Genomic DNA, 25,425 nt, shown 5'->3' on the forward strand with positions numbered 1-25,425 from the left:
TCCACCTTCAGATCCTGCAAGTTCAGACTGCTGTATCTGATAGAGTAAACAAAAATGTTAGCCTGATTCTTTCCGTAGACAGATGGCATGGTTGGTCTTTTTATTATTAATATTTTTATTTTTATTCTCTAGAGGTAGATATATTATTGTGTAATTCTTCCGGATCTGCTTGTTCTAGAAACTGCAGAACATAACCTGAGTAGCCTATGATGGCTGGATAGACTGGCAAAAGAAAGCTGGGAGCTTTATCTAGTAGCAGTTCTCCTCTTAAATGTATAGCAGAGTGTTTTTTTTTTTAAATTTTTAACAGATGTAGGTACATCTGTAAGACACGCAGAGTCTTTTATTTCTTACCCCCTAACATGCTGTTGGTTCTCAAGCTAAGGAGACATTTTCTAGCACGGCCTACCACTGCCATTTTCCTCCTATTCCCACAGACCTCCCATTCACCTTCACCAAAACTCGTATTTCAGCCACAACAAATTGTTTGCTTTTTTGTGCTTTTTTTCAGTCTCATGCTTGAAATTTAATTGGATCTTTAAAACATGGACTCCTAAGGGTTTAGTGCAGCCCGTGAATTACAGTGCTGCAATAAAGCAGCCATGTGTATCTTGACTCACTGTTGGGTAGAAACAGGAATACTTATTTTGTGTCACAAACACTATTTAGCTAAAGGTCACTACTTTAAACAAAAAGATTTTCCTCTGGTCCTTACAGCAAGGGATCTTGGCTTTTAGAGAAAGAGAAAACCAAACACTATTGAGCTTCGTAGTAATTACAGTTATGTTAGAGTTTATTTATCTTATTTATCTTTATTTATGCTTTATAAATATATCATGCTCTGCAAGAAATACCATGCTATAATTTGCTTCTGTTTCCCATGTAAGCATTCAGTTCTCTGTAACTGAGTTTTCAAATACTGTCTTTGAGTCTTTGCATGCATTGGGGTCCACGGTGCATCTTATGCTGCTCTGCACTGTGCAGCCTCACCTCAAGTACTGTGTGCAGTTCTGGGCACCACAGTATAAGAAAGTCATAAAGCTGTTAGACAAAGTCCAAAGTGGGGATACAAGGATGGTGAAAGGCCTAGAGGGAAAGACTTAAAAGGAGCAGCTGACGTCCCTTGGTTTGCTCAGCCCGGAGCAGAGCAGGCTGAGGGGAGGCCTCATGGCAGCCTGCAGCTCCCTCACGAGGGGAGCGGAGGGGCAGGCACTGAGCTCTGCTCTCTGGGGACAGCGACAGGACCCACGGGAACGGCATGGAGCTGGGACAGGGGAGGGTCAGGCTGGGGGTTAGGGAAAGGTTCTGCACCCAGAGGTCGTCGGGCACTGGGACAGGCTCCCCAGGGCAGTGGTCACAGCACCGAGCCTGCTGGAGTTCAAGAAGTGTTTGACAATGCTCTCAGACACAGGGTCTGCTTTATCTATCTATCTATCTATCTATCTATCTATCTATCTATCTATCTATCTTTCTATCTATCTTTCTATCTATCTATTTATTGGGTCATCCTTTGGGGACCCAGGAGTTGGACTCAATGATTCTTGTGGGTCCCTTCCAACTCAGATATTCTGTGATTCTGTGATCTTCACACATTTCATCAGTGCCTTCTTGCTGAGGGGTCTGAACTTGTAAAGATACAGAAATTACCTACTCTCTCTCAGTTGACTGGGGATTTGGGTTTAGGAGACTTATCAAGGAAGTGTGCGGTGAGGGAGCGTGGTCCGTCTTTGAACCATTTGATGGATCCACATTAGGGAATAACTCCTGCTGATCGGTTATGTGCAGCATACACATGGTTATCGAGTAAAAAAAGGATATTGATTCAGATATTAAAATGTCAGGAGAATGGATCCGTAAAACAAAGGAAGCATTGCGAAGAGTTTACATCATAACAGAAACAACATGTAAAAACCTTGTAAAGGGTGGTCCAGGCAGGACGTCACACTGGCACATGGCTGTTCCAAGTTGAGGAGAGGGAAGTTTTATCTGTTTTAGCTTACACAGCAAACAGTACAGAGTACTACAAGCCCATAATCAAACAACATGCTCTAGAGTAAATAGGATATGGGGGTTGTCATGGGAGCTTAGTGATACAGGTGCAAAACTTAACAGACGCCTTTCCCTCAAGGGATGCAAATCAAGCTGTGTCTACACAGAGACAATTCCCCCTCCCTGTGTTCTGGGGACATCAGGTGAGAACCAAAGGGGCAGACAGAGAGCATGTATGTTATACAAGATTTATAGTGGAGGAACCTTCATTAAGAGTTATGGAAGCTGCCTTAACAGGGCAGTAGGGCACCCAGGCTGGAGCTGGCTCATGCCTGGCTGCTTTGCAGCAATAGCAAAAGTCCCATCTGTCTTTACCTGGCTGGTGGCTTGCTTGGAGGAGGGGCTTGTGGAAGTCAGCTGCCAAATCTGCATTCAAACCTGATGAGTACTAAAATTAGAAATCCAAGTAAGATTTACTGGATGGTCCTTTGCTACCATCAGCAGTTTCTAAGTACTCCTCAAGGAACCATACCATTGCAAAGAGTCAGGAAAGCACTATTAAAACCCTTTGTCCAGTTTTCTAGTTGGAACACAGTGCCATAGAGCACTTGGAGAAATTGCATTTGAACGTATTTCCTTTCATTTGATGTAGAGCTGTCTCCATAAAGTCATGTAAGCCACTGGGTATTGCTGAGCACCTCATCTATACTTTTATGGGTGCCGCTTGGCTGCTTCTAGACCAGAAATAGCTCAAGTCCAGAGTCAATGAACATTTTGTGCCTAGATGTATGTATCAGAATTAATTACAGGCAACCAATTTCTAAACTTTCACCCCAACCACACAAGTCCCTTCCCAAGGCAGGCATTGAACATAAATGTACTCAACAAGGGGCAGAGATGCTGGCAGGGCTTTCTTTGGACTAGGAGGACAAAGCAGAGAAGGAAGGGCTTCTCTGTCCGAACGTAGATGTGTACCTCTGAGCTACTGGCTTAGACTCTCTTTGGTGAGGAACTAAAATAGGCACTGCTGGAAGCAATTTGTCTCATCTGAGCATAGCTGTCTACAAGAGATCCCATGAATTGTGTTCTTCAACTCTTTTTTTTTCTGTTCTTGATCTCCAGTTCATCATCCCTGCAATGGGGAAAAGTGAGAAATTATTTCAAATTTAGGCTCCACTTCAGTCACTTGGAAGGAACTGGAGGGTGCCACACTATTATAACAAAACAGGAATGGCAGGCTCACTGCTGAAAATACATGCAAAAAACTAACAATCTGTCCTGCCATCTTTCTAGCAGATGAAAGATGAGGCAATCAGATGCCACTGGTGCATATGTGCCTGTTGCGAACGAACATGGGGTGAAGAGAGGGGCATTTACATGCAGTATATGGTTTTGCACAGAAGGAGAGCAGCTGCTCATCTGTGCTGGTCCATACAAGTCCTAATTTTGATCTCTAATTGTGATACCCAAATAAACAAAATATTCAGCTCATGCTGATGAATTCATTGCTGCTAACTGCTCCAAGTCATCTTTTGCTCGCAAATATCAGAGGCATAAAGATTGTTGTGTTTTGCTCACCAGGTGTTCATGATGGAAGTGAGATTCTTTACCATGATACTCTTGGAAGACAAGAAGAGGAAGAGGAAGACCTGATGAACAGCAATGCATTGTCCAGTGTTTTTGCATCCTTAAGCCCAAAGAGGAAAAGGTTGTCCTTGGCATATCTTATCTAACATCCCCCAGAATACTTTTCCATCCTGCTCGGGAATGGCATTGCCATACAGCAGTACACCTGCTGACAGAAAATCCATTTGGTGACAGCAGTGATCCCTTCAGTCCTTCCACATGACAGAGTGGGATGTACTTCTCGGCAAAATATGATCAGCTCAAGACAGATTGTCACCAGGTGCTATCCAGTGTAGGGAGAGATTGAAATTGATGCCGAGAGGGTCTGAACTCTGCTGCTAATGAAAATGAGCCGAAAGGGACAGCAGCATCTATAACCAAGCGTTTGTGTAGTAGTTTTTCATATGGGGGAGGAACGGACTCAGGGTTGACAGGATCAATGGGTGAAATCATTCCAATGCATGGCAGGTAGCTGCTCTGTGTTGTGCGGATGCAAAGCATTTCCCTATTAGCAGACACATAACAGACAGAGACAGGCCATACATATCCAGGTATGAAATTCTATAGTAGCCAAGGAATGATTACACTGAATTCTACCATGTGAACCTCTTCATGTTTCATGAGAAGCAATAGGAAAAGGTAAAAGACTAACTGGGCACCGTTCTGCATGGGAGGTGGAATTGCTCAGGTACAAACTGTGGCGCTTACCAAATTGCCTGTTACAAAGCTGAGTAACTGTCCTTGAGTGTGCTCTAAGCTCCTAGGGATGCCTAATGAACTATTTTGTGATTGACACAGGGCAAAGCTGGTGCCCAGAATTCATGAAGACGAGATGAAATCCCAGAACTACCAGGTGAGCAGGGGGTGACAGCCCTTATGTGCCTGTGAAATCCTGGGCTGGGCTGGATGTGAGCCTGGGAGAGTACATGGTGTCCTTGCACCCCACAGATTGCCATCACCATCATTGAGGCCAGGCAGCTGGTGGGTGAGAACATCGACCCGGTGGTGATCATCGAGATTGGTGATGAAAAGAAGCAAACAACAGTGAAGGAAGGCACAAATGCCCCCTTCTACAATGAGGTCGGTGCTTTCTCCTGGGGAAGGCACTTTCTTCAGTGTCTCTGGGTGTCCACTGGTTTGGTAGCTTGAACAGGAATGTACAAAGTTGGTAGCATCTGCCTGTCTGAGCAGGGATGTCTGTCCAGGAGCTGTCTGAGTTTCAAGCTCTCTTGAGTTTATCTCTCTGCCCTTTCTCTTCTCAAGGTCTGTCCACCCTGGTCCTCCCATCACATCCTGCCTCACCCCACTACTGCTGCCTCATCATTTTTCCAAATGATCCATCTGGGAGCTTTGTCGAAACTACCACCAATCTCCATTGCCTACCATTTCCCTGCTTTAACCCTTCCAGCTGGGAAATGTGTTTTTCCCAGCTGGTAACAAATCACATGAAAACAACTCCCACAACAAAAACTGCTTTGGGTTTCCTCATTCCTCTTGTCCCTTCTGACAATAACCTCTGATGCAGAGTGAGTGCCACGGGCAGTTCTATGCAGCCATGCAAGGAGCGAGGGCCAACAGTAGCAAATGGGTCTGATCTACAGAAGTTATGATCCAGGGAGCAGAAGGGCTTTGCTGTGCCCACCACCACCTCCCCACACCCTCAGTGTCCCACCAGGACACATTGCTGACAGTGCTGCTACCAGCACAAGGATGATTCTGATCTGCTGTCCTTTTTTTTTTCCCCACAGTACTTTGTGTTTGATTTCGTTGGACCACAGGTGTTTCTGTTCGACAAAATAATCAACATCTCTGTAAGTACCTAAGAAAGCCCAGTACAGTAAGTAAATGTCATTGTTTTTTTATGTCATTTTGGCTCTAAATGTTTCTTGTTAGTGCAATTAAAAGGAGAAATAATTTTAGGTACCAAGAGTGCTATGAAGCCAGCATGAAGAGTAGGAAGGAGGAAGGAGAGGGAGAGGAAAAGGAAGAAAGGCAGTTTGCAGTGATTTGAAGGAATGTAAGGCTAGATGTAAGGGAAGATTAGGTGTGCATTTTCAGGGACACGTGTTGCTGTCTTGTCAGTCTGTGAGGTAGAAGGAGAAACTTCACCTTAGTTAACAGCTGTCAGCATTGTCTTTGTCTTTTTATTTTTTTAAGCTTCACCTTGTATCAAGTGACTAAGTTGAAACTTCTGGCTTATCTCAGTTCCTCAGCTATAGCTGTTTCTAACTAAAATATTCAGGTACCTTATCTTCAGCAGCAGCTCTTGGGCTGTCCACAGCTCAAATACATGAAACTTACAGCTATGCAGGGTATCTGCACACCTGACCTTCATGTATCCATGAGCACAGAGTTTACTACAGGCTGACACTGGCTCATTTTCTGCATGGGAATAGAAACTGTCTCACTGTTATGACTTAACATCACAATGTATGGCCCCCATACAACATGGTTAGTATCAGGATAGTACTGACAGGTCAACTTTTTGAACTATTGCTGCTTGGGGATGTATGCTTATTTTTCTCCAAGGTATGACCAGTCTTTTGGATCTATCATTCTTTAGATAATGCTTTCATATATCTCATGGAGGAGGGGACATTGCCAGCTTTCTGAGGGTGTTGGGGTGTGTGGGAGAATGTGTCAGCATTTACTGGTATCAATCTGCATAGTTTCATCAGCCTCTAAGAACATTTTGATTTACACCTGCTGAAGGTGCAAGACCAAGAAATTAAAGAATGCCTTTTAGATAAAAATGACATTTTAAAAGGAAATACTAACCTAGTGCAATGCTCATGTATGCTACTGGAAACAGAAAATCACTACCTTGCAATACAGTTTTGGAGAAGGCAGTGTATCAGAGGAATAGAAATAAGTAAGAGAGGAAACACATTTTGGGAGAGGAGGAAACCCTGGGGCACAGAAAACTTCACAGCACTTGCTTAGCGTGAAACCCACCTGAGGAAAAGCAAAGATTGGCAGCCTCCATTATTAGCAATCATTCATGCACTGAATTCGTTTAATCTGTGAAAATGAACTCATCTGCATCTGGAAGCTCAAGGAAATCAAAAAAGATTAGTGCTATTGCTCATCAGTTCAGCAGTTATTCTAGCTACATTAAAACTCTACACTTGAGGAAAAAATGAGATTAGCTGTTTCTTAGCACCTGCTAAGGAATAGATATTTTTCGTAATTAATATCTCCCAGTGCATTCCAGCAACCTTGTAGTAATGCCATAGTAAAACTTAGATGCCCCTTCCATGCTAAGCCTATATCTTCAGTAGTGAAATGCTTCCTATGTGAACGCTGTTCATTCTTGTTCACACTCAGAAAATCCAAAGAAAAACATTCAGTCATCTATAGAGTCAATCAAGTTTGGGAAGCCACAAACCCTTTATGAGGTACAACGTAGATTAGGTACAATACTCCCTCTTAGAGAAGACGGAGGCATTCACTAGAAACTTCATGATCACCTTATTTGCTGCATTAGAAAAAATATGCTTGAAAAAGTACCAGGAAAGATGCAGAGCACTTAATAGAAGCAGTGAGGTATTTCCTCAGCAGTTAAAAGTGCCACGTGCACTACAAGGAGTGGACATCCTCGTTGTTTCAGTAGGAATAGGAGGCGTTTACCCAAGGACATCACAGTTCACACAGCAATCTCCTAAAGCATAGAGTACTGAGGGTTACACATCCAACCCTGTCGGAACATCTTGTCATGCCCTGGAGAGAAAATAAAAGAGCATTGAGACAAGATCATATGAATTTACCTCGTGTCCTCATTTCTGCATCATAAAAGCACTTTTTTTTTTTTTTTTTTTGGCCACAGAAAGCCTACAGCCAACTTCCCCCTTCCACCCATCCTGTGATGGAAACAGTCAATTTGGACAAGCTCCTGTTTTCATGTAGTTCCTACAAAAGTGTAATTTTGAAACCCTTCAGCTTTCATGGCTTCTTCCCATACGCGTGCCCTAGTCCAGCTTCATGAGAGTAAGGCTCCAGTGCTATCATGGGACCTGGTGTCAGCAGGGACTGAGAGAAAGCAGCGCCAGTGCACTGGCTCCCACACAAAGGTTCCTTAATTTTTAAACTTTAAACACAGGGTTGAATTAAAAGCGCTTATTTGTCCACTCTACTTCAACACCTTCCATGTTTGAAGTGAGTTTTTACCAAGGACAAGTGAGTACGATCCCTAAATCATAGAGGCACAGTGGAGAATAATCCACAAAATGAAGTCACATGAAATATCAAATGAAAAATTTCAAAAGACCTGTATCTCTCTCTGTCAAGGATTTACGGGTCCAAAGCCAGGGTATGAAGTCTTCTACATCCCTAAAAAGTCTTCTATGTCCCTAAAATGCTCTCAGATGTGTGGATATTTAGCCCCAGCCTTTAGATTTAGCTTCTGTGGACCCAGGGGTTTAGTTTCTCTTTGCAGTTCGGCCAAGGTTTCCCAGATAAATCAGGCTGCCTTCAGAAATGTTTCCCCAAGCAAGGAATGGGTTTCATTCAACCTCTTAAACTGTTCAGAGTCAAGGTGAGAGTCATATTGTTTCACAAATGCAGTTCCAGAGCCAATCTTCCTTCGGAATATGTTGCTAGCATCTGCCTTGTCTAAAAGACAGAGCACAGACACATATTTGAAAACCAGACACACAAGCACATAGATTCAGAAATCATCTGACAAAGGAATATTATTAATTAAATTTGAATTAAATTGAATTAAATTAAGTTCATTACTTGGCAGGAAGGATAAGGAGACAGACTCACTGGGGCCTGCCTGCCATCTCATTTACATCTATATCACTTCTCCGACTTCATTAATATTGGGGGGGGTGAAGCAGAATTGAGTCTCTTGGTTTTGTTCACATTGAAATGTTGCAAAGAAAGACTTTAATTCTTTCTCCTGTGGGTGTACTCAGTTCATGCGGCAATTCAACTCTTTCACAGAAAGTGATACAATTTCTGCAGCCTAATGCGGAACCAGCTGTGCCCCATGTGTTTATATTTATTATGATTTATTTTAAACTGACAGGATAAGTAATATAAATGCATCTGCTGTGAAGATGCATCCATCTGATTCCCGACCTATTTAATCCTGGGAGCTGGGATGAACCTCGGTGATTCCACCTGGATGTGACTGCATTGGTTTCTAAATTGGCACAAGGCACAGGGGGAGAAGAGATTTCAAATGCTCTCTGACTGTGTCTGCAGCTATGTGCAGCATCTTCAGGTGGTGCTGAACCTCACCGCTTATTACCTCTGAACCAAATGTGATCTTTGGATTGCTCTTTCTTATGCTGAGAAGAGAGATAATGACATTCTTTAATCTCTCTTTTTTTTCTAACAGGTTATGCACCATAAACTGATTGGGAGTGTGCTGATAGGCTCCTTTAAAGTAGATCTTGGGACAGTGTATAGTCAGCCAGGTAAGTGGTACATTTTCTGTCTTTTTGTATGTTAAATAAGGTAAGAAGAGGGAAGAGGGAGGTGCATTGCTTTTTCACCTAGGTGTTTGAGTTATATGCCAAGGGATAAATTTAGCCCCTTTTTTTTCTTTTTTGGAAAACTCGTTTTCCTATTTGGGTACCAGTGAACCAGCTGAAGCTTCAGGAAAAAAAGTTCAACCTTGAAAATATCTTAACAATCTGCTCATTGGTGGATGCACTTATCAGAGCCAGCTTTTCTTTTCAGTCAGAGTGGGCAGCTGAATGCTTACAAAACCTGAATCCAATGGCTTGTTGCAGAGCAGCTGAAGGTCCACCACATGTGTTGGGGTAGAATGGGTGGAGGTAGGGAGAGAGAAGGGAGCATAGAAGAAATTGTGAGGAGAGCTGAAGGTGAGAACAGAGTCTGAGCAGGAAGGGGAGAGAAGGAAGTGATGAAAAGATGGCCATGGCTCCACCTGACTTTCCATCTTCAGAGATTTCTAGTGCTTTCTGAAATTTGAAGCTAAGAGAAAATTATTTATCCTTTTTTCCTTTTTTATTTTTTTATTTTTTTATTTTTTTTGGTCTGTTTTTACAACCATCCACAGAATGCGTATTTTCCTTTCCTCCACAGTTACTCAAGAATCAGATCTTGTCTCTAGGAGTGGCTGTATTTAGGCCACTTGCTATAGATGTCACCCAGCTATGGCATCTAAAGACAAAAGAGCAGAATCATTCAGGCCACCCTCACTTCAGGGCTCCTGAGTTAATGAATGAAGAAAAATAGCCTGGCTGAAGTGAGCAGTCTATGTCACTAGTCAGACTGCCTTACTGTCTGAATTTTACCCTGTATTTCTTACTCATAGCTTTATGGGATAGCTGTGTCTGTGGATTGATCATAGCCCTGGGATCCCAGAGCATCCTAGCACACTCTTTTCTCTCTCTCACACTCTTTTTTTTTGACCCAACATGATGGTCAACAACTTAATGTAAAGTTTTAGGACCTTGCATGAGGAGGGTTGATCAAGCAGGGCTGCAGCAAGGGCTGTTGTGGGTGAATTCACATGAACATTTGCATGTTTTGCACCCACCTCTAGCTGTGTGTTTAAGTTTGTCCATTTTACAGGTCATCATTTTTGTGACAAGTGGGCGCTTCTCACAGACCCTGCTGACATTAGGACGGGAGCCAAGGGATACCTGAAGTGTGACATCAGTGTGACTGGCAAAGGCGACACGATACAAGCCACACAGAAAACAGCTGATACTGAGGAGCAGATTGAAAAGTATTGCTATAGATTTTTGTTTGTTTGTTTGTTTGTTTTTTTTACTGCATTCTTCTTTACTAACTACCTCAAAAGTCCTCTGCTCTATTTTCAGTCCTGGCCTTGCTAACACAGGGTTAATAGCAGAAGTCGCCATATACCTGGCTGTTCTGATGTGCTCAAAGAGAGTTTTTTTATAATCCTCTCATCTAAATTGAAAGGCAGGTTAGGGTCACTTCCCTGTAGCTGATAGAGTTGACCATGCCCTGTGGCTAAGTGCCAGATTATCCATGACAGAAGGTTCATTGATCTGAAACCAGCTGAAATATTTCTGAGAAGCAGTGAGGTAAGAAGAAAAAGCATGAGGAGATGCTATTCTTTCTCATCCATCAGATGTGTGCACATAAATATTTTCTATATCCTTAGGTAAACTCAAGTGCATTCTCCATGTAAAATACAGAAATTCAATGAGCTGCCAGCATACTTCACATTTTACAAGAGCAATGTTTCTGGTCAGTACTACCGTACAGAGCCAAGTCCAAGGAGGGCCACCAAGATGACAGGGGGATGGAACCCATGGACTACAAGAGGGGGAGTGGGTTGGTTATTTGAGCCTTAAGAAAAACAGGTTAAGGAGCATCTTACTGGTGTCTTCAACTGTCAAATGAAGAGGGCAGAGCTGGACTGAACCTGCTTTGAGCAGGGGGTTGGGCCAGATGACATCCAGAGGTCACCTCCAAACTGCGTTTTCTGTGCTTTCGTAGTTAGTTGTCTATCACATAGACATGGCTCCTGAATAATGTGGTACCACTTTCTCATGGTAACCAGAAAACATTTTAGTTTAGAAGCAGAAACAAATTCATATCCCCTCAGAACACAAGGTAACTTGAGGTGATGATTTTGGAGAAAAACATCACTTCGTTGTCTGAGCTTTCTGTTTTAAGGATTTTGCTTCTTTCTAATTTCAGGAACCTCTTGATCCCCAAAGGATTTCCATCTGAAAGACCATGGGCCAGATTTTATGTGCGAATTTACAAAGCAGAAGGGCTTCCGAAGATGAACTCTAGCATCATGGCCAATGTCACCAAAGCATTCATAGGCGACAGTAAGGACCTTGTGGATCCCTATGTGGTGGTCATGTTTGCAGGTCAAATGGTAATTGGGATCCTCTTGATCACAAATGTAGGCCTTTCCTGCTAGCTATGTTATAGGCAGGCAATAGAGATGATGTTTTACATAACTTATTGTTATGTAAAACAGGGAAGACACATTTCTTTCATCAGAAGGAAAATTTTCAGTTCTTAAATTATGCAGGAACAAAGTGAAGGAAATACTTAATGCCAGTGGAAGAACTGGTATCAGCCTCACAGCTATAGGTTGGAGTCAGGCAGCAGGATGGGAAAGTGAATTCTGCAGAAGTTACTAAAACGTCCAGTTACAAGACAGTGAATCACCCAGTGTAGTATTACATCAGTCCTATATTCTGGTCTCATTAAAGTGAATAAAACAGGACTGAAATCACTAAAATAGGTTCAATCTGGATTTTAGGGATGTGTATTCACTAGGGAACTATTCTGCTGTAATTCAGCAGAAAACCTTGCAGGTTTTCTGGGGGTAGCAAGAGAAGAAGCATTCAAGTAGACTCTCAGCGATGCCTGGATTCATTACTCCTGCAGCTCCTGCAAAATTTAACATGGTGCTACAGAGAGCTGCCTTTTGACTTGATGGTGGAAGAGGACCAGAGCCCAGGGATTTGGTTCCTCTGTTAAGTCCATGAAGCACCTTGTCAGGGAGCTTGTCTTCATTATTGACTTAACAAGGAAAGAAACTAACTAGAAAAGGTTTTAAACCAGCAATGCTTTCTGTGTGCATGGAAGCCCTGGGGTGAACTCTAGTTCATCTTTTACAGATGTTTTGGGCATGAGAACGATGCCTGTGGTGCTGATTTCATCATTTATTGTGAACCCAAATTGCAAAGTGTTACATCTGAAACTAGTATGGGTTAAAATGATTCGTTAAATGTGTGCAGCTTCTTCAGGCTTAATAGAGATATGAAGAAGACACAAGAATGGGTGACTGATGTGAGTTTGCAGACTGGCATGTAAAATATGGGTTTAGAGATATTGTTGGCAGGTTTTTTTACTCATTTCGCTTCACCAAATGTGAAAGCAGACGGCCCGCGGCTGCACTGATTGTTTTATGGTCCTGCCCTCTCCGCCAGGCTAGGAGGAGCTCCAGCCTACCTCCCTAGCACACAGGCGTGTGCCCAGAACACGAGCCACAGTAATCATATTTTATACTAGATAAATTGCCTCGATTAAGGTAATTCCATTGGTACCTACAGCCTGGCAGCTATAATGAATTTCATCTTACGAGACAAATTGCACTGCATTACTACTACCAAGGTATTTCAAAAGCCATTTAAAGATGTGCAGTTTGTAGCAGAAACACCAAAGTCTGGCTTCCTAGACATGTTTTGTGCATAAGGGCCCTGAAGAATTATATTTTATTCCGAGCTCCGCTATATGCAGGTGAGAATTCTTAAGCCATAATGTGGTCTTTTATTAGATACAGAGGGGAAAATAAACAATCTAACAGAGAAACAGATGTACTTTCAAGATAGGATATTTGTGCTTAAAAATTGACTGGAAAGATGTTACTGAGTGCAATTTTTGCTATACTCACTGCTGTTCTCCAGAGTCTGATCCCTCTAGGGTTAAATATCCTGGACTTTCATTTCAGGGTCGGACAACAGTGCAAAAGAACTGTGCAGATCCTGTATGGCACGAACAGATTATCTTCAAGGAAATGTTCCCTCCACTCTGCCGAAGAGTCAAAATCCAGGTCTGGGATGAAGGCAGCATGAATGACGTGGCCTTAGCCACCCACTTCATTGATTTGAAGAAAATATCAAATGAACAAGATGGTGACAAAGGTAAATGGAACAATGCCTGTTCCAAAACATGTCCCTACAGTAAAATCTACTTGTTTGAGACCTGGGCATTGACTAAGCCCATTTCAGGGATTCCCAGAGCTCAAGTAAATCCTTTTTTTTTTTTTTTTTTTTTTTTTTTTTTTTTTTTTTTTTTTTTTTAGGGGGTGGTTCTGAGAGCTATTGCTTAATTACTCTTGCTTAATCTGAAGTTATTCAGTTATTCTCCTTGTGCTTTGTGTATGGTGGTGTGCCACTGCTTTTCTTGTTACAGGGCTGCTACATAATTTGGTACCTTCTCTGTGACTGTGGCAATAACTTGCTCTAGCTCATTAGGAATGACTGATATAAGTTTGTAGTTTGTGCTAGTTTGTCTGCCAATGAAAGCACAAAGTGCAAATTACAGCCATAGCGGGCTTATGTTTCTGATCTATCCAGGAAGAGCAAAGTGTTTTGTTAGAGCTCAACTGGGTGACATCAGAGCTCAAGGAGGCAGCACAGAATAAAGCGTAAGCCCTCATGTATGCGAAGTTCACTACCTGGAGTCATTTCACTGATGTTTGAGCATACACCTATAGCCTTATTTATGCTGTATTATCCTAGTGTGGAATACGGTCAGCTATTACAGCTCAGCAAAGCCATGGTACCTCCTTAAACTTGGCAATTTAAATCTCTAGCTGAGGCATTAAACAACAACAAAAAAAAGATAAATCATATAAGGTGGGTAGTGGCATGGGACTGTGAACTGTCTTGACAAGGTAAGAAAGCCTTTCCCACTGTGCCCCAGTCTTCAGTCTGTGGTAGCAAGATCTTTTTTTTTTTTTTTTTTCTCCAAGAGGTGCAACAGGTTCCATGCACCCAGCACATGTAGTATGAACAGCTTCTGAGAAAGAGCTTCAGGTTGGCAGAGTCCCTGGCTGGGTATTGACAGAGGCTCCTTGGTGCCTAAGAATTACCCTGAAAAACAGTGAATTGGTCACCACCGGTATAGAAATGGGTCCAGGTTTGGCTTTTGGTGCACAAGAGGCAAGCTTTCTTTGAGCAGACTGTCGGGAGAGCGCACTAATGCCAACTGGAAATGCCATAAAATGTGCTTTATCTCCAGGGTTCTTGCCTACCTTTGGGCCTGCCTGGATCAATCTCTATGGCTCAGCCAGGAATAACAGCCTCATGGATGACCACCAGGAGCTTAATGAAGGTTTTGGAGAAGGGGCTTCCTTCAGGGGACGTCTCTTCATAGAGATTGCTGTGGAGATACTCTCAGGAGGAGCCCGTGAGTCAAAGTTTTCTAGGACTATCAAGGATATCAAATTGCCATCTAAAGATAAAGACTCCAAAGCATCCAAAGGAAAAGACAAAACTGACAAAGCAGGAGAGGATGGAAAGTCAGCTTCTCCTTCAGATAAGACAAACTCAACTGAAGTGGAAGTCGAGCCATTTGATGTGCCTTCAGAGGTCAGTATAATATTAAGAGATTGATTAACATGTGTCCCTGTACCTCTGAGGATGGCTCTGACTTGTGTATTTGGTTTCGGATCATGCATACTGCTTTTATGACTTGCTTCCATAGTCTTGGTATCTTCCCATAATAATGCAACACATTAATATTAGCATTAAAAAGCATTAATATAAAATAAAGCATTAATATGTATCTGTAACTGACAGGAAGTATCGCTTAGGACTTGGTTTCCATAAAACTTAATTCTTCTGCCCTATTGCCCTTTCTGCGCTAGCTGCATCCATGTGTTTCTACTAGAACCTTACAGGATGTAATACCTGCTAAATGGTAGAGAGCCAAGGGAATAGATTGCAATAAGTCTGATTTCCTGCACTCATTTGAGAAAATTGGTAGTTGTCAATTGAAGTCAGTAGGGAAACAATGATGTAAAATTTCTGCAAGTGCAGAGAGATTCAAGTGCAGCCTAGATGGCTGCATCTAACTTTCTTCCTTTAGCCCTGCATTGTCAGTGCAGCTTTAGATTGGCTTAGCCTCAGCTGAAGTTAACCCATGTAAATTTACTGCCTTCACCTGCTGTACGGATTTGCAACCTTGGAGGATCTGTGCTATGGTGCTTTGAGAAGGTTGTGTAGATGTGGCAAGACATGGGCTCAGATGCTGAACCACTCTCTGATTCCTTGCTCCATCACATCACAGTCTGGGAGCAACAGCACATGGGTACATACAAAAGCTCTATTTTTTACCCAATAATTGGGAAGAAAAAATATTTTTAACCAGTTTTCTTCCCCCTTCAGTACAGCATGCCACATTTTGGCTTTTGTAATGGGAGTCTCACCTTAGTGCCTAAGGTAATTGTGTCCTTTGGTAGATCTGATTCCTGGTCTTTTGACTCCATCTCTACAAGTAAATAAAACATGAGAAATGGTTCTCTGGTCTTGAGGTCTAGCCTTGCCAAGTGCTTGTTCTTAGACTCTGCCTCATCATTGCCTGCATGAGTGCTAGCTGGAACAGGTCAAGGAGTGTGTTAGCAGAGAAATGGTATGGGTAATTGTACGCCAGTGTGCAAGCCTGTGCCCTGGTCTTGCTTTATATACTTATATAGCTGCAAATTGCCTTCTTCCCTCAGGTCTTCTCTGAAGATTGTAATAGACGTGACATGAAAAGAAATTTATTTTCATATAGATTTTCCTTTATATAGAAGAGATCTATTTTTATGAGGGCTTCAGACAATATGGTTTTAGGTACTAGCTAAATACTCCAGGTAGGGAAACAAACCCTGCTGAAACACCAATAAATATTAATAATAGTAATAAGGATTTATTTCTGATAACTTTGCCTCAGTTTCAAATACAGAATGAGTAAAAGGCAACAACATAATGCAATGCTGCTTGGTATTCTTTTGTTTTTGACGTTCAGCAATATTTCACACTACAGTAGACACAGTAATTGTATTACGACTCTCTGAAAAGAAAAGCAGGAACGGGAGCCATTACAAATAAGGCAAAAAATGTCACATAGTGCCTCTGAGACAACAGAGGCAAATTACCTGGCCCCAAAGCGCAACTTTATTGACCAAGTCCAACAGCGAAAAGATATTAAACATTTGTAATTTGCTTTCTTTATAATGGGTGGTGGATGTGTTGGTCGTAAGCTCTGAGCCTCAGCTTTACTAGGCACACCACGCTCTGGGTTCATGCTGAAAATAATCAAGATGCAGAGAAGCCAACGCTACTCTGGAGCTGCAGTCTGCTTGTGGTGTTAACTTTGATTTGAGATGCTGCTAATCCTTTCGCTGAAGACCTATGCTCCTTTGCTGTGTATAGCAAAGGGCTTTGTTTTTTTATTCAAAATGAAGAGGTCATGGGCTATGTCAAAGGCAGTTTCTGCTTTGAAAAAGGCAGGGAAACAAATATTCATGTACAGCTGATGTTTTATTCATTGCCTCACTGTTGCAAAAGACACTACTTCTGATCTTGTCTAATGGGCTTCAGGAGATGGGTGTTCATGCTGTGAAATCAGTAGTATTTGCATCAGGTAGATTGTGGCAGTCAGGATGTGAGTTTGAGGAGAACTCAAAGGAAAAAATTCAGCTTGCTTGAGCTTAGTCTTGTCTTGGGACTAATAGCTTGTTTTGTTAATAACCTGAGAGCACTGGAGGTCTCAGCTAGCTTCCCTTGGATGTGTCTCCAATAGGTTTATAAAGAGCCAAACTGAGTCTCAAAACTCCACAAAAGGTCATTACCCTTTGCAGGGTGTGCTTCTGTGTTGAGACTCTGGTTCCGGTGCTTCCACATTCTGTGAAAAGCTGCAAACAGGGTTACCAGTCTCTGTGCTGTGATGCCAGGGAAGGTAAACAGCAGAGGACTACTCCCCACACACGGAGAGCCCACCTTTGTGCCTGTGGTTTAAAGCACAGAAGAATAAAAATAAATCAATGGCTGCTTGGTTTCACTAGGCTTTTGCACAGGGCTGGCATTTAATAAAATGTGGATGCCAGAGATCTTTGAGTCTTACTTACAAGGCCAATGTCTTGGCAGTACAAACACAAGGGCAGTAGGTAAAAGTCATCCCTGGAGAAGTAGACCTGGATGAGCACTCCTCTGCCTGGGTGCATTAGCAAGGTAGCATTTACTATCACAATGCAAATGAGTACTGCTACACTTACTGCAAAATAACTTATCTCAGGATGGTGACATGTCAAGCCCTTGAACTGCCGTAGGTTGAATGATGGTATAGGAATAGGTGGATATACTGAAACCATTTAATAGGGACTACTGGTGAGGAGGAATATGAAGTGAGAGGTAATGACTTCTATGTGACCATCTGATATAGCTGGACACTATTGATAAGACCAAAGTCATACAGATTCTTTCCCTTTTTCCCTTTTTCCCTTTCCCTTTTCCTTTTTCCAATCAGAGAAGATTGTTAGAGTGTTATTACTTCTCCCTACATATTGTCTCACTGAGCACTTCAGACTGATAGATATACACAGTAACACAGCTGCTAGAGACTTGTAAAGGCTCCGTGCTATAAAAAAGAGTAGAAGATAAAATAAATGCCATGCTTTTTTTTCTGCCTCCTTCTTTTCCAATAGATCTATGAAGAGAAAATTGAGGATTTCCTCCTCTTTGGGACGTTTTTTGAAGCCACAATGATTGATAGGAAGGTTGGGGACAAGCCAATAACCTTTGAGGTTTCTGTTGGTAAGTATATTAAGCTCTTCTCCAAAGCAGAGTGGAGGTCTTGACTGCAAGTGGACACTATGTGCTATTGACAGCTCTGTCTCAGGGTTCAGGCATCACCTTCGGAGCAGGGATTACAGGTTTGTATTAAACTCTGATCATCATTTCCCTGGGTAGCATCATGTTTATTCTAGTCACTTAGCTGTCTCTACTCCCAGGTGCTCTGTATTAATACAAATCCTCTCACTCAATACACAGCGACTCACCCAGTGTTTAGCCTCCAAATCTCCTGGGAGATCCAACTGAAAAAGTTTATCTCAGCATGGTGCTCATTCTGCAGCACTCATTGCAACTTGTCCCTGGCTGTGATGGAGCCTCTTTGCAGGGAGGATCTGTGTGGACCCTCTTGGCCAACCCCGCTGACCTACATGTGGGTTTGTGAGTGTGGCACAGGGGTTATTGTATAGCCAAGCCTCAAAATGAATGCACCAGCTCACCCTGTGGAATCCTCCCAATAAGTCCTGTTCTCTTTCTGGGTAAAGCAGGGCAAAACTGCATGAGCAGCATCCTCATGTTGGAGCTGAGTTGTCCCCAGGAGCAAACTAAAGAAAAAAATAAGAAATTTTCATGAATGTTGACTGGATATTTTCAAACCAGAAGAAATTTCCCCTGAGAGAGGAGCCAGAAATGGTCTTATTTCCCTTGCAGGGGTATGCTTATCTCTGTGTTAGAGTCCCAAGGCAGAGTAACACCCTGACACTTGCCATCTTCGTGCTTACATAAGTTGGTACACTCAATTGTAAGGGTATGTGTGCAGGGAGAGTTACTCTGACAAATAGAGAAACCAATGAGTGATATTGATTCATGCTGAAACTTCTCAGGAAGCAGAGCTAGGAATAACAAGAAACTATGTACATAGTTGGGTAAGAAATGATACTGAGTCTTGTTGGCAGTAATACTAAAGAAGAGTCCGACTCTGAACTCTGGACCTGAACATCTGTCAGTTATCTGTGCAGTTGAAATTCAGATCCAAATTTGGTAAATATCCATTATTTACATGATGAGCAGAACCTAAAATCCAGAATGTGATGTTGTATGGGGTGACTCAGCACACCCCTTTCCCGCAGTGAATGTTTTCTGCCTGTCTCTTATAAAACCTGTAATTACCACTCTGATGGATGCACCTTTTCCCCAGTGCTGATAACTGCCCTTTAAGGCAAAATCATATCAGAGAAGACAGCTGTATTGTTAGCAGAGTTGTGTGGATTCAGGCATGAAGTTGGGGCCTCAAATTATTGTTATTGCTGAAGGTCCCTCTGCAACCCTACTTTGCAAAATTTCCTTGGCTGAAAATGAGCTTTAGCACTTCTGAGATCAGACTTTGTGATGATCATCCACATGTTGTAAAGAAGACATAGAGTTGCTATTTAAATCAAACACACATAGAGACTCCTGGGTGTAGAAATATCAACAACAGTATTGGTTTTGCTTCTGAATTTCTTTATCAAAAGCAGAAGTTCCTTTTGTTTTCCTAGGGGCCAGCAAACAGAAAATCACACCACTCTGTGATACCCTAGGTACCTATTGGGAAGGGCTGGCAAGAAAGCCCTGTCCTGGAGTCTGAAAAGACATTGTAATAGATTTAAATTATTAGGACCTTTATATGCAGAACAACTAATGAACATGGGGGGACAAAGATTTTTTTACTATGAATATTCTTCCTCTTTTTAAACCTCCATTCCAATTTGCCACCTCCAAGGTAGCCATCTCTTCACTTGTAATCCTGTGTCTCTAGGTAACTTTGGTAGAGTTACTGATGGAGTGTCAGTGGGAGCTGGAGGGAAAAAGAAGGCACGTGGTGGAGAAGTGGAAGAAAGTCTGCTACATGAGAGGGAGGATGAAATTTCTCTTGACCTTGGAGTACCCTTGATATCCACCACGCACCCTGAGAAGCCACTTATCACAGGTGGGAACAGGTGAGGATCTATGTTTTAAAGCCTTATCATGCGCAACTCTGGTTACTGTTTTATAATCCTGTGGGACTCATTAATTAACCCTGGCAGCATTAAACCAATTGTGTGGATTTAAGGCTTTCAAAAGAGGATGTTGTGCATCTTCTATCACGTCTTTCACAACAGTAAATTTTCCAGGCTCCACTGAAGTGGATGGGCTACATGCCATTTTTCACTGCCTGCTGATTTTCACTGCCTGCTGATTTTGGCTTCATTGGCTTCATTGAACTTCTTGTTCTGATGTTTTTAAAAGGGCTGCGTTATGCTAATTAACATTTGGAAAGCTGTAAGAAAGAGTACAACTCCTTCAGTGCTGTCCCTGGCTGAGGGACCTATACCCTGATCACAAGTAGCATCCATCCAGTGATCAGCTCCAGAAGCAGAGTAACACATCAAAATATTGACATCTGGTCAAGGCAAGAGACAATTTCCCTGAACACTTTCCAGAGCTAATAATTATAGATGTAGACTTAAAAAGCAAGTAGTAACAAAAGTAAGAGGAAATAGTCCTCTTAAAATAAAGGATGGGGCAAAGAATGAATACATGCAGAAGACTTCTAAATGGCCTTGCTTATAAACAAAGTGTAAAGCTTTAATTAATTTCAAAGATACCAATATAAATATTTTCAAAGAAAATAAATATTTTCTTTGTTGCTTTGTTAGGTAGAACAATCCCTAGTATAGCCAACTGCCAAGACTAGATGGTATCTCTTTCTGTAGAAGGCCAGGCACTGCCAAGCAGTTTACAGATATAAGGGCCAGGTGGGAAATTGGAACCTGGATCTGTTTGGTTTCTGGGCCTCCCTAAAGTTAAGAAGTACTTTCATCCTTCCCTGTAATTGGTGATTCAGCCAGATTAAATAAGAGGCAGTGGAACAAAACAAAAATGAAAATACCATAGCAGATTACTTTTTTTTCTATAGCTAATAAATAAATAAAAGAGGAAAAACAATCTTTATCAGAAAGATAGTTGCCTCTCCTCATTACCAGGATTGCATATTTGGGTACATGCTGGGTTATTATCCTTCATGAGAGACTTTGAGATTTTTAGTTTTTCCCTTAACAAAAATTCAGATTTAAAGAACTGTTGTAAAAGAATGAATCATTCTTCAAATATACTACTTGCTTCTTGACTCTCTCCAATATTAGCCAAGTTTGCTCTCATTACATGTCCTTGTTCCTCAAATTTATGTAACATGCTGCATTTTTTTTTTTTTCCCATCTGTGCTATCTAAAACAGTTTGGCCAGCCACAGATACCAAATAGTGACTTTAGGGCTGTCACCTCATATTGGAATCTTATCAGTATCACTGCTGGTTATTTTCAGTATTAATCAGTACGTAATGTGATACCAATATTTTAAATAAACTCTGTGTTTTTGAATCATAAACGAACAGCAGCAAAAAATAATGAGTCCATTTTGGAGATTAAACCACTGGCTAATTAAAAAAGCAGGCAGAGCAATGAGACCTCTCATGTAGGGACCATGAAATTGCCAGGAATTTTCCACATTTATATCAAAATATATGGCATGCATAAGCTAAAATGGAAAAAGTGGTTCCCGCAAATTCTCATAGAAGGAGTAATAAACTTCAGAGCTCAGTCTTCCATTTGAGTTATTTCATGGCCATATAATTTTCTTAGTAAATCCCATGAAAGAACTAATGTGCTCTGTGAATTTCAGGTCAAGAAGTTCTGGCATTGAGAGATAGTTGAGAGATTGTTCCTCCCTCTTATGAAAGCACCACATGTTTGACTGTCCAAGACCTGTGTAGCTCTGCTGCTCACCAAATTTGATGTGTAATGCTTAACTTGCTGTAGGTTATGGTGGGGCAAGTATATTGGAAATTCTGCTTGTCTTATGATATTCCATAGGACAGTCAAATGTACTTGTAGAGATGATTTTCATCTATTTTTGAACAGTAAAACTTTTCTAAAAAACTATTTGGGTGTTCTGGGTTTTTGTGGTGAGGACTTGGTAGTGGGGGGGCTGCAGGGGTGGCCTCTGTGAGCATGGTCCAGCAGCTGCCCCATGTCAGATCAGAGCCAGCTTCAGCTGCTCCAAAAGGGACCTGCTGCTGGCCAGAGCTGAGCCAGTGAGTGATGCTGTTTGCACCTCTGTGAGAGCAGATTTAAAAAATGGAAGAAAACTGCTGCACAACAGCAGCTGGTAGAGTGAGGAGTGAGAACCAGCCCTACAGACCCCAAGGTCAGTGCAGAAGGAGGGCAGGAGGTGTTTCAGGCACCAGAGCTGAAGTACCACAGCCTCTCCCAGAGGAGAGGAAATGGAAAATGCAACGATTTTTCCTTCCAGTTGTGGGATACTGTGAAGAGTAGGAGGCTCCAGGACTTTTATTCTTTATTATCTAGAGAATCAGTTTCAGTGGAGAAATACTGAACAGTCACAAGATGAGTACACACCAGAAAAGAGTTCTTTGGTACAGCCTCTGCTCAGCTGCAGAGCATGAATTCGTGGCATTCAGTTGGAGCCATTCCCAGAAGAATGTAAAGCAGTTTATAGAGCTTTGTTTCCATTAAAAAGCCCTCCACTGTCCTGCTGTTGTTAGCTAAAATGATGCAGTTTCTACTGTTAAATCCAGTATGGCTAAATGTGGTGTATCATAGCATTGTAGTGTTATATAAAGGGAGGACATCAGGTGCTCATCAGGTACATGCTTTTGATGTCGTGGCTGCCACAACTCTAATGAAAACACCAGGCTCTGTGCCAAGTGTGCATTAAAGTTTGCAGAGCCTCTGGTTGTGCTGGTGTCTTGCTCATTTTTTCAGTACAAGACCCTCTTTTAAGTAAACACCAGAAGAAAGTAGCTCTGCAAAAAAAGTCAATATGACAACTTGGCCCTGAGAGCTGAGCAGATGCATTTTATTGCAGAGTTGTTATGAGTTAGGTGTCACTTTTACTAAGCAAGGTCCTGCAAATCAGCTTCTACCAAGACATGTCAATCTCCACCAGCCATTGTTTTTGAAAAAAGTGTCCCATGAAATGAAAGTGGCAGTGAGACTCTGCCAAACTTGTCCTGCCACGCAGTGCACAGAGCCATTGCTCTTAAAGACATGATCAGATTTTAATCTTTGCTCAGTTTTCTGCTATATGTTGCACTCCTATTGCTTACCATCATTAACAGAGTATTTCAGAGCTTCTCTGCATGCCTCTTTGCGTGGCTTTTCTCCTACCCTGAAAAACATTGGAATTAGATCCACTGACTTCAAGACTTTTATTTTCATGGTTCTCATAGAAAGCATGTGATCTTGTAAGTGATGCTTCTGTTTTTTCTTACCATGTATTTACTGGATAGCACATATGAACACATCCTGTGGTGTCTTCGGTTTTTATGCTATGAGAGAGCACCAAACAGCTTTTCTTCCTATTGCCTCCCCTGAATTCCTTTCTTACTTTTATGATCTGCTGTGCACGCTGTTTTCCTAGGAACTATCAGTACCTGCCGTACGATGAGAGGAAGCCCTGCATCTGTGTCAAGAGCTACTGGGGCAACCAGACCTTTCGCTTGTACTCCTCCAACACTCTTGAGAAAATGGCAGACCACCTGGTAAGTGGCAACCATGCTCCCAGGGTCTGGCATTCTGCAGATCGTGGCAGGGAAAGGTAAGGTTCCCTGGAACAGGCCCCCACAGTCTCCCCAGCTCTATTTCTTGCCATTTAGCCCTTTATCTTAGCTCGTGAGAACAGACTCCACTTCCCAATGGTGACTGTAGGTGTTGGGCTACGCCTTCTTTGCCTGCTGAGGTTTGAGAAGTTAACTCCAGCAGCTTGCTAAATGTGAGCAGCAGGCCGCACAAAGAACCAAGTTAAATTATATAGCTTTTCCTTTCAGCTAGTGGAGAATGTTTCCTGCTGACTGGTCTTCACCAAAGTGAGAAAACAAAGCAGCTCCAAGCAGAATAAACATGTTGGAGAGACTGCGGAAAGGTCAAAACAAATCATGCTGCTGGAGCCTTCTCTCTGTGCACATCAAGATTAGTGGTACATCAAAGGTCCTGTTTTGTCACGTTGCAAACCCACCTGCCTCATTCTTGCTAGTCATGTGGTGAATAATGGCATTACAGCATTGGCAGTGTGACAGAGCACCCTTCTCTGCATAATAGCTTTTTCATGTGTTTTTCTTAGGAGGAATCATTAGAGCAAGTAAAGGATTTGATCAAGGTTTCAGAAATTGAATCTGAGGAGAAAATGAGGACGACTCTAAGTGATTTTATCAATCAGAGCAGGTAACTACATTTACTAAAGGAATACAGAAAATCAACTTTATATGTTGACACAAATTCAAGACTAGACAAGGAAACTGGTGATAAAAATAATAATAAAAAGTACAGTAAACTTACTGGGATATATATATTTATTTTGCTATAAAAACAAAGGGCTTCCCAAATTGCAGTTTCTGTTTACACAAAGAAAATATTTTATTGCTACTTTCAACGTTCAATATTGACAGGAGACTGCTGCCAATCATTTCCATATTGCTTTGGCTTTCTGGACTCTAAGAATAGAACATATGTGGAAATAAATAGGATTTAATACAGTGTGAGATAGGCATACTGTAGAAATATGCAAGGTTAACATAAAGCAAAGGATCCCACGTGCTAGGATAAATGCTCCAATGGGCTCCATGTCAGACAACATGATTTGGCTCAAAATAGATATAAACCCTAAATTATTAATCCTGTTTTTGTGAAGTGTGGTGCAGAGATTCTGGACTCTATTCTTTGACTCCTCTAGGTGCTCAGTATTTATTTTAGACAGAGAATTTCAGCCTCTCTGTCTTCTGGTTCATGTACTGCAGCAGACAGGGAGCATTTCATTTCAATGCATTTTAGCAACTGGCATAAAAAACAAACCATACCAAACAAACACATATTCAAAAAATCAGTTATTGTTTTGTCCTAGGGCCTTCATTACTGTTGCTGAAAAGAAGCCAAAAGGGTTGAACTACACTACTTTGGACAAAAAAAGACTTCTGCTGTTCAGGCAAGAGCTGGTATGTGTATTTTTTCTTTAAGCATTGATGCAATGATCTTAACTGAAAACACACGGGTTGCATACATATTAATTTATATTTGATTTCAACCACAGTGGCATGCTTTATAATTAATATGAATATAATATCCATGAACACTTTTTTTTTCGATAAAGCCTGCTGTGCTTAATAAAGAGTTGTAAGATATCTTGAAATCATTCAGAACATACTGTTTTGAAATAAAAATAATACATTATAATAATGAACTGATTTTTCTTTTCCATGCATCCTAAAATGTGATGATGCTGAGAACTGTAGAATAATACCCAATTAACATTGCTGTTCAGTAGAATAATATACAATTGAAATTGCAATTTAATTACTGTGGTGGGGCTGAACTTCAACACTAGTAGAGTCTGGCACTTGATATTCTTGGACACTTAAACACCAGAATCAGTGTGGTCTCATGTATTCTAGTTTGTGTTTATTCTAGATTTCTGCATTTTAAAGTTTCCTTTACATTTACGTTCCCTCAAGTGCTAGAGG

At 41.7% G+C, this 25,425-nt stretch overlaps 1 protein-coding gene across 1 annotated transcript in view; it reads left to right on the forward strand.

Annotated features, from left to right (window-relative positions):
* The window catches only part of FER1L6 (fer-1 like family member 6), a 65,156-nt gene that overhangs the window by 1,611 nt on the left and 38,120 nt on the right, over positions 1-25,425 (forward strand). Inside the window, 14 exon segments of the mRNA XM_032181162.1 lie at positions 3,571-3,697; positions 4,414-4,468; positions 4,564-4,695; positions 5,364-5,426; positions 8,963-9,041; positions 10,168-10,324; positions 11,272-11,458; positions 13,046-13,238; positions 14,341-14,690; positions 17,789-17,897; positions 19,672-19,852; positions 23,334-23,454; positions 24,033-24,133; positions 24,810-24,900. Coding sequence (XP_032037053.1) covers positions 3,571-3,697; positions 4,414-4,468; positions 4,564-4,695; positions 5,364-5,426; positions 8,963-9,041; positions 10,168-10,324; positions 11,272-11,458; positions 13,046-13,238; positions 14,341-14,690; positions 17,789-17,897; positions 19,672-19,852; positions 23,334-23,454; positions 24,033-24,133; positions 24,810-24,900 — 1,946 coding nt within the window.

The sequence above is a fragment of the Aythya fuligula genome, chromosome 2 (genome assembly GCF_009819795.1).
Source record: "Aythya fuligula isolate bAytFul2 chromosome 2, bAytFul2.pri, whole genome shotgun sequence".
NCBI classification, from domain to species: domain Eukaryota; kingdom Metazoa; phylum Chordata; class Aves; order Anseriformes; family Anatidae; genus Aythya; species Aythya fuligula.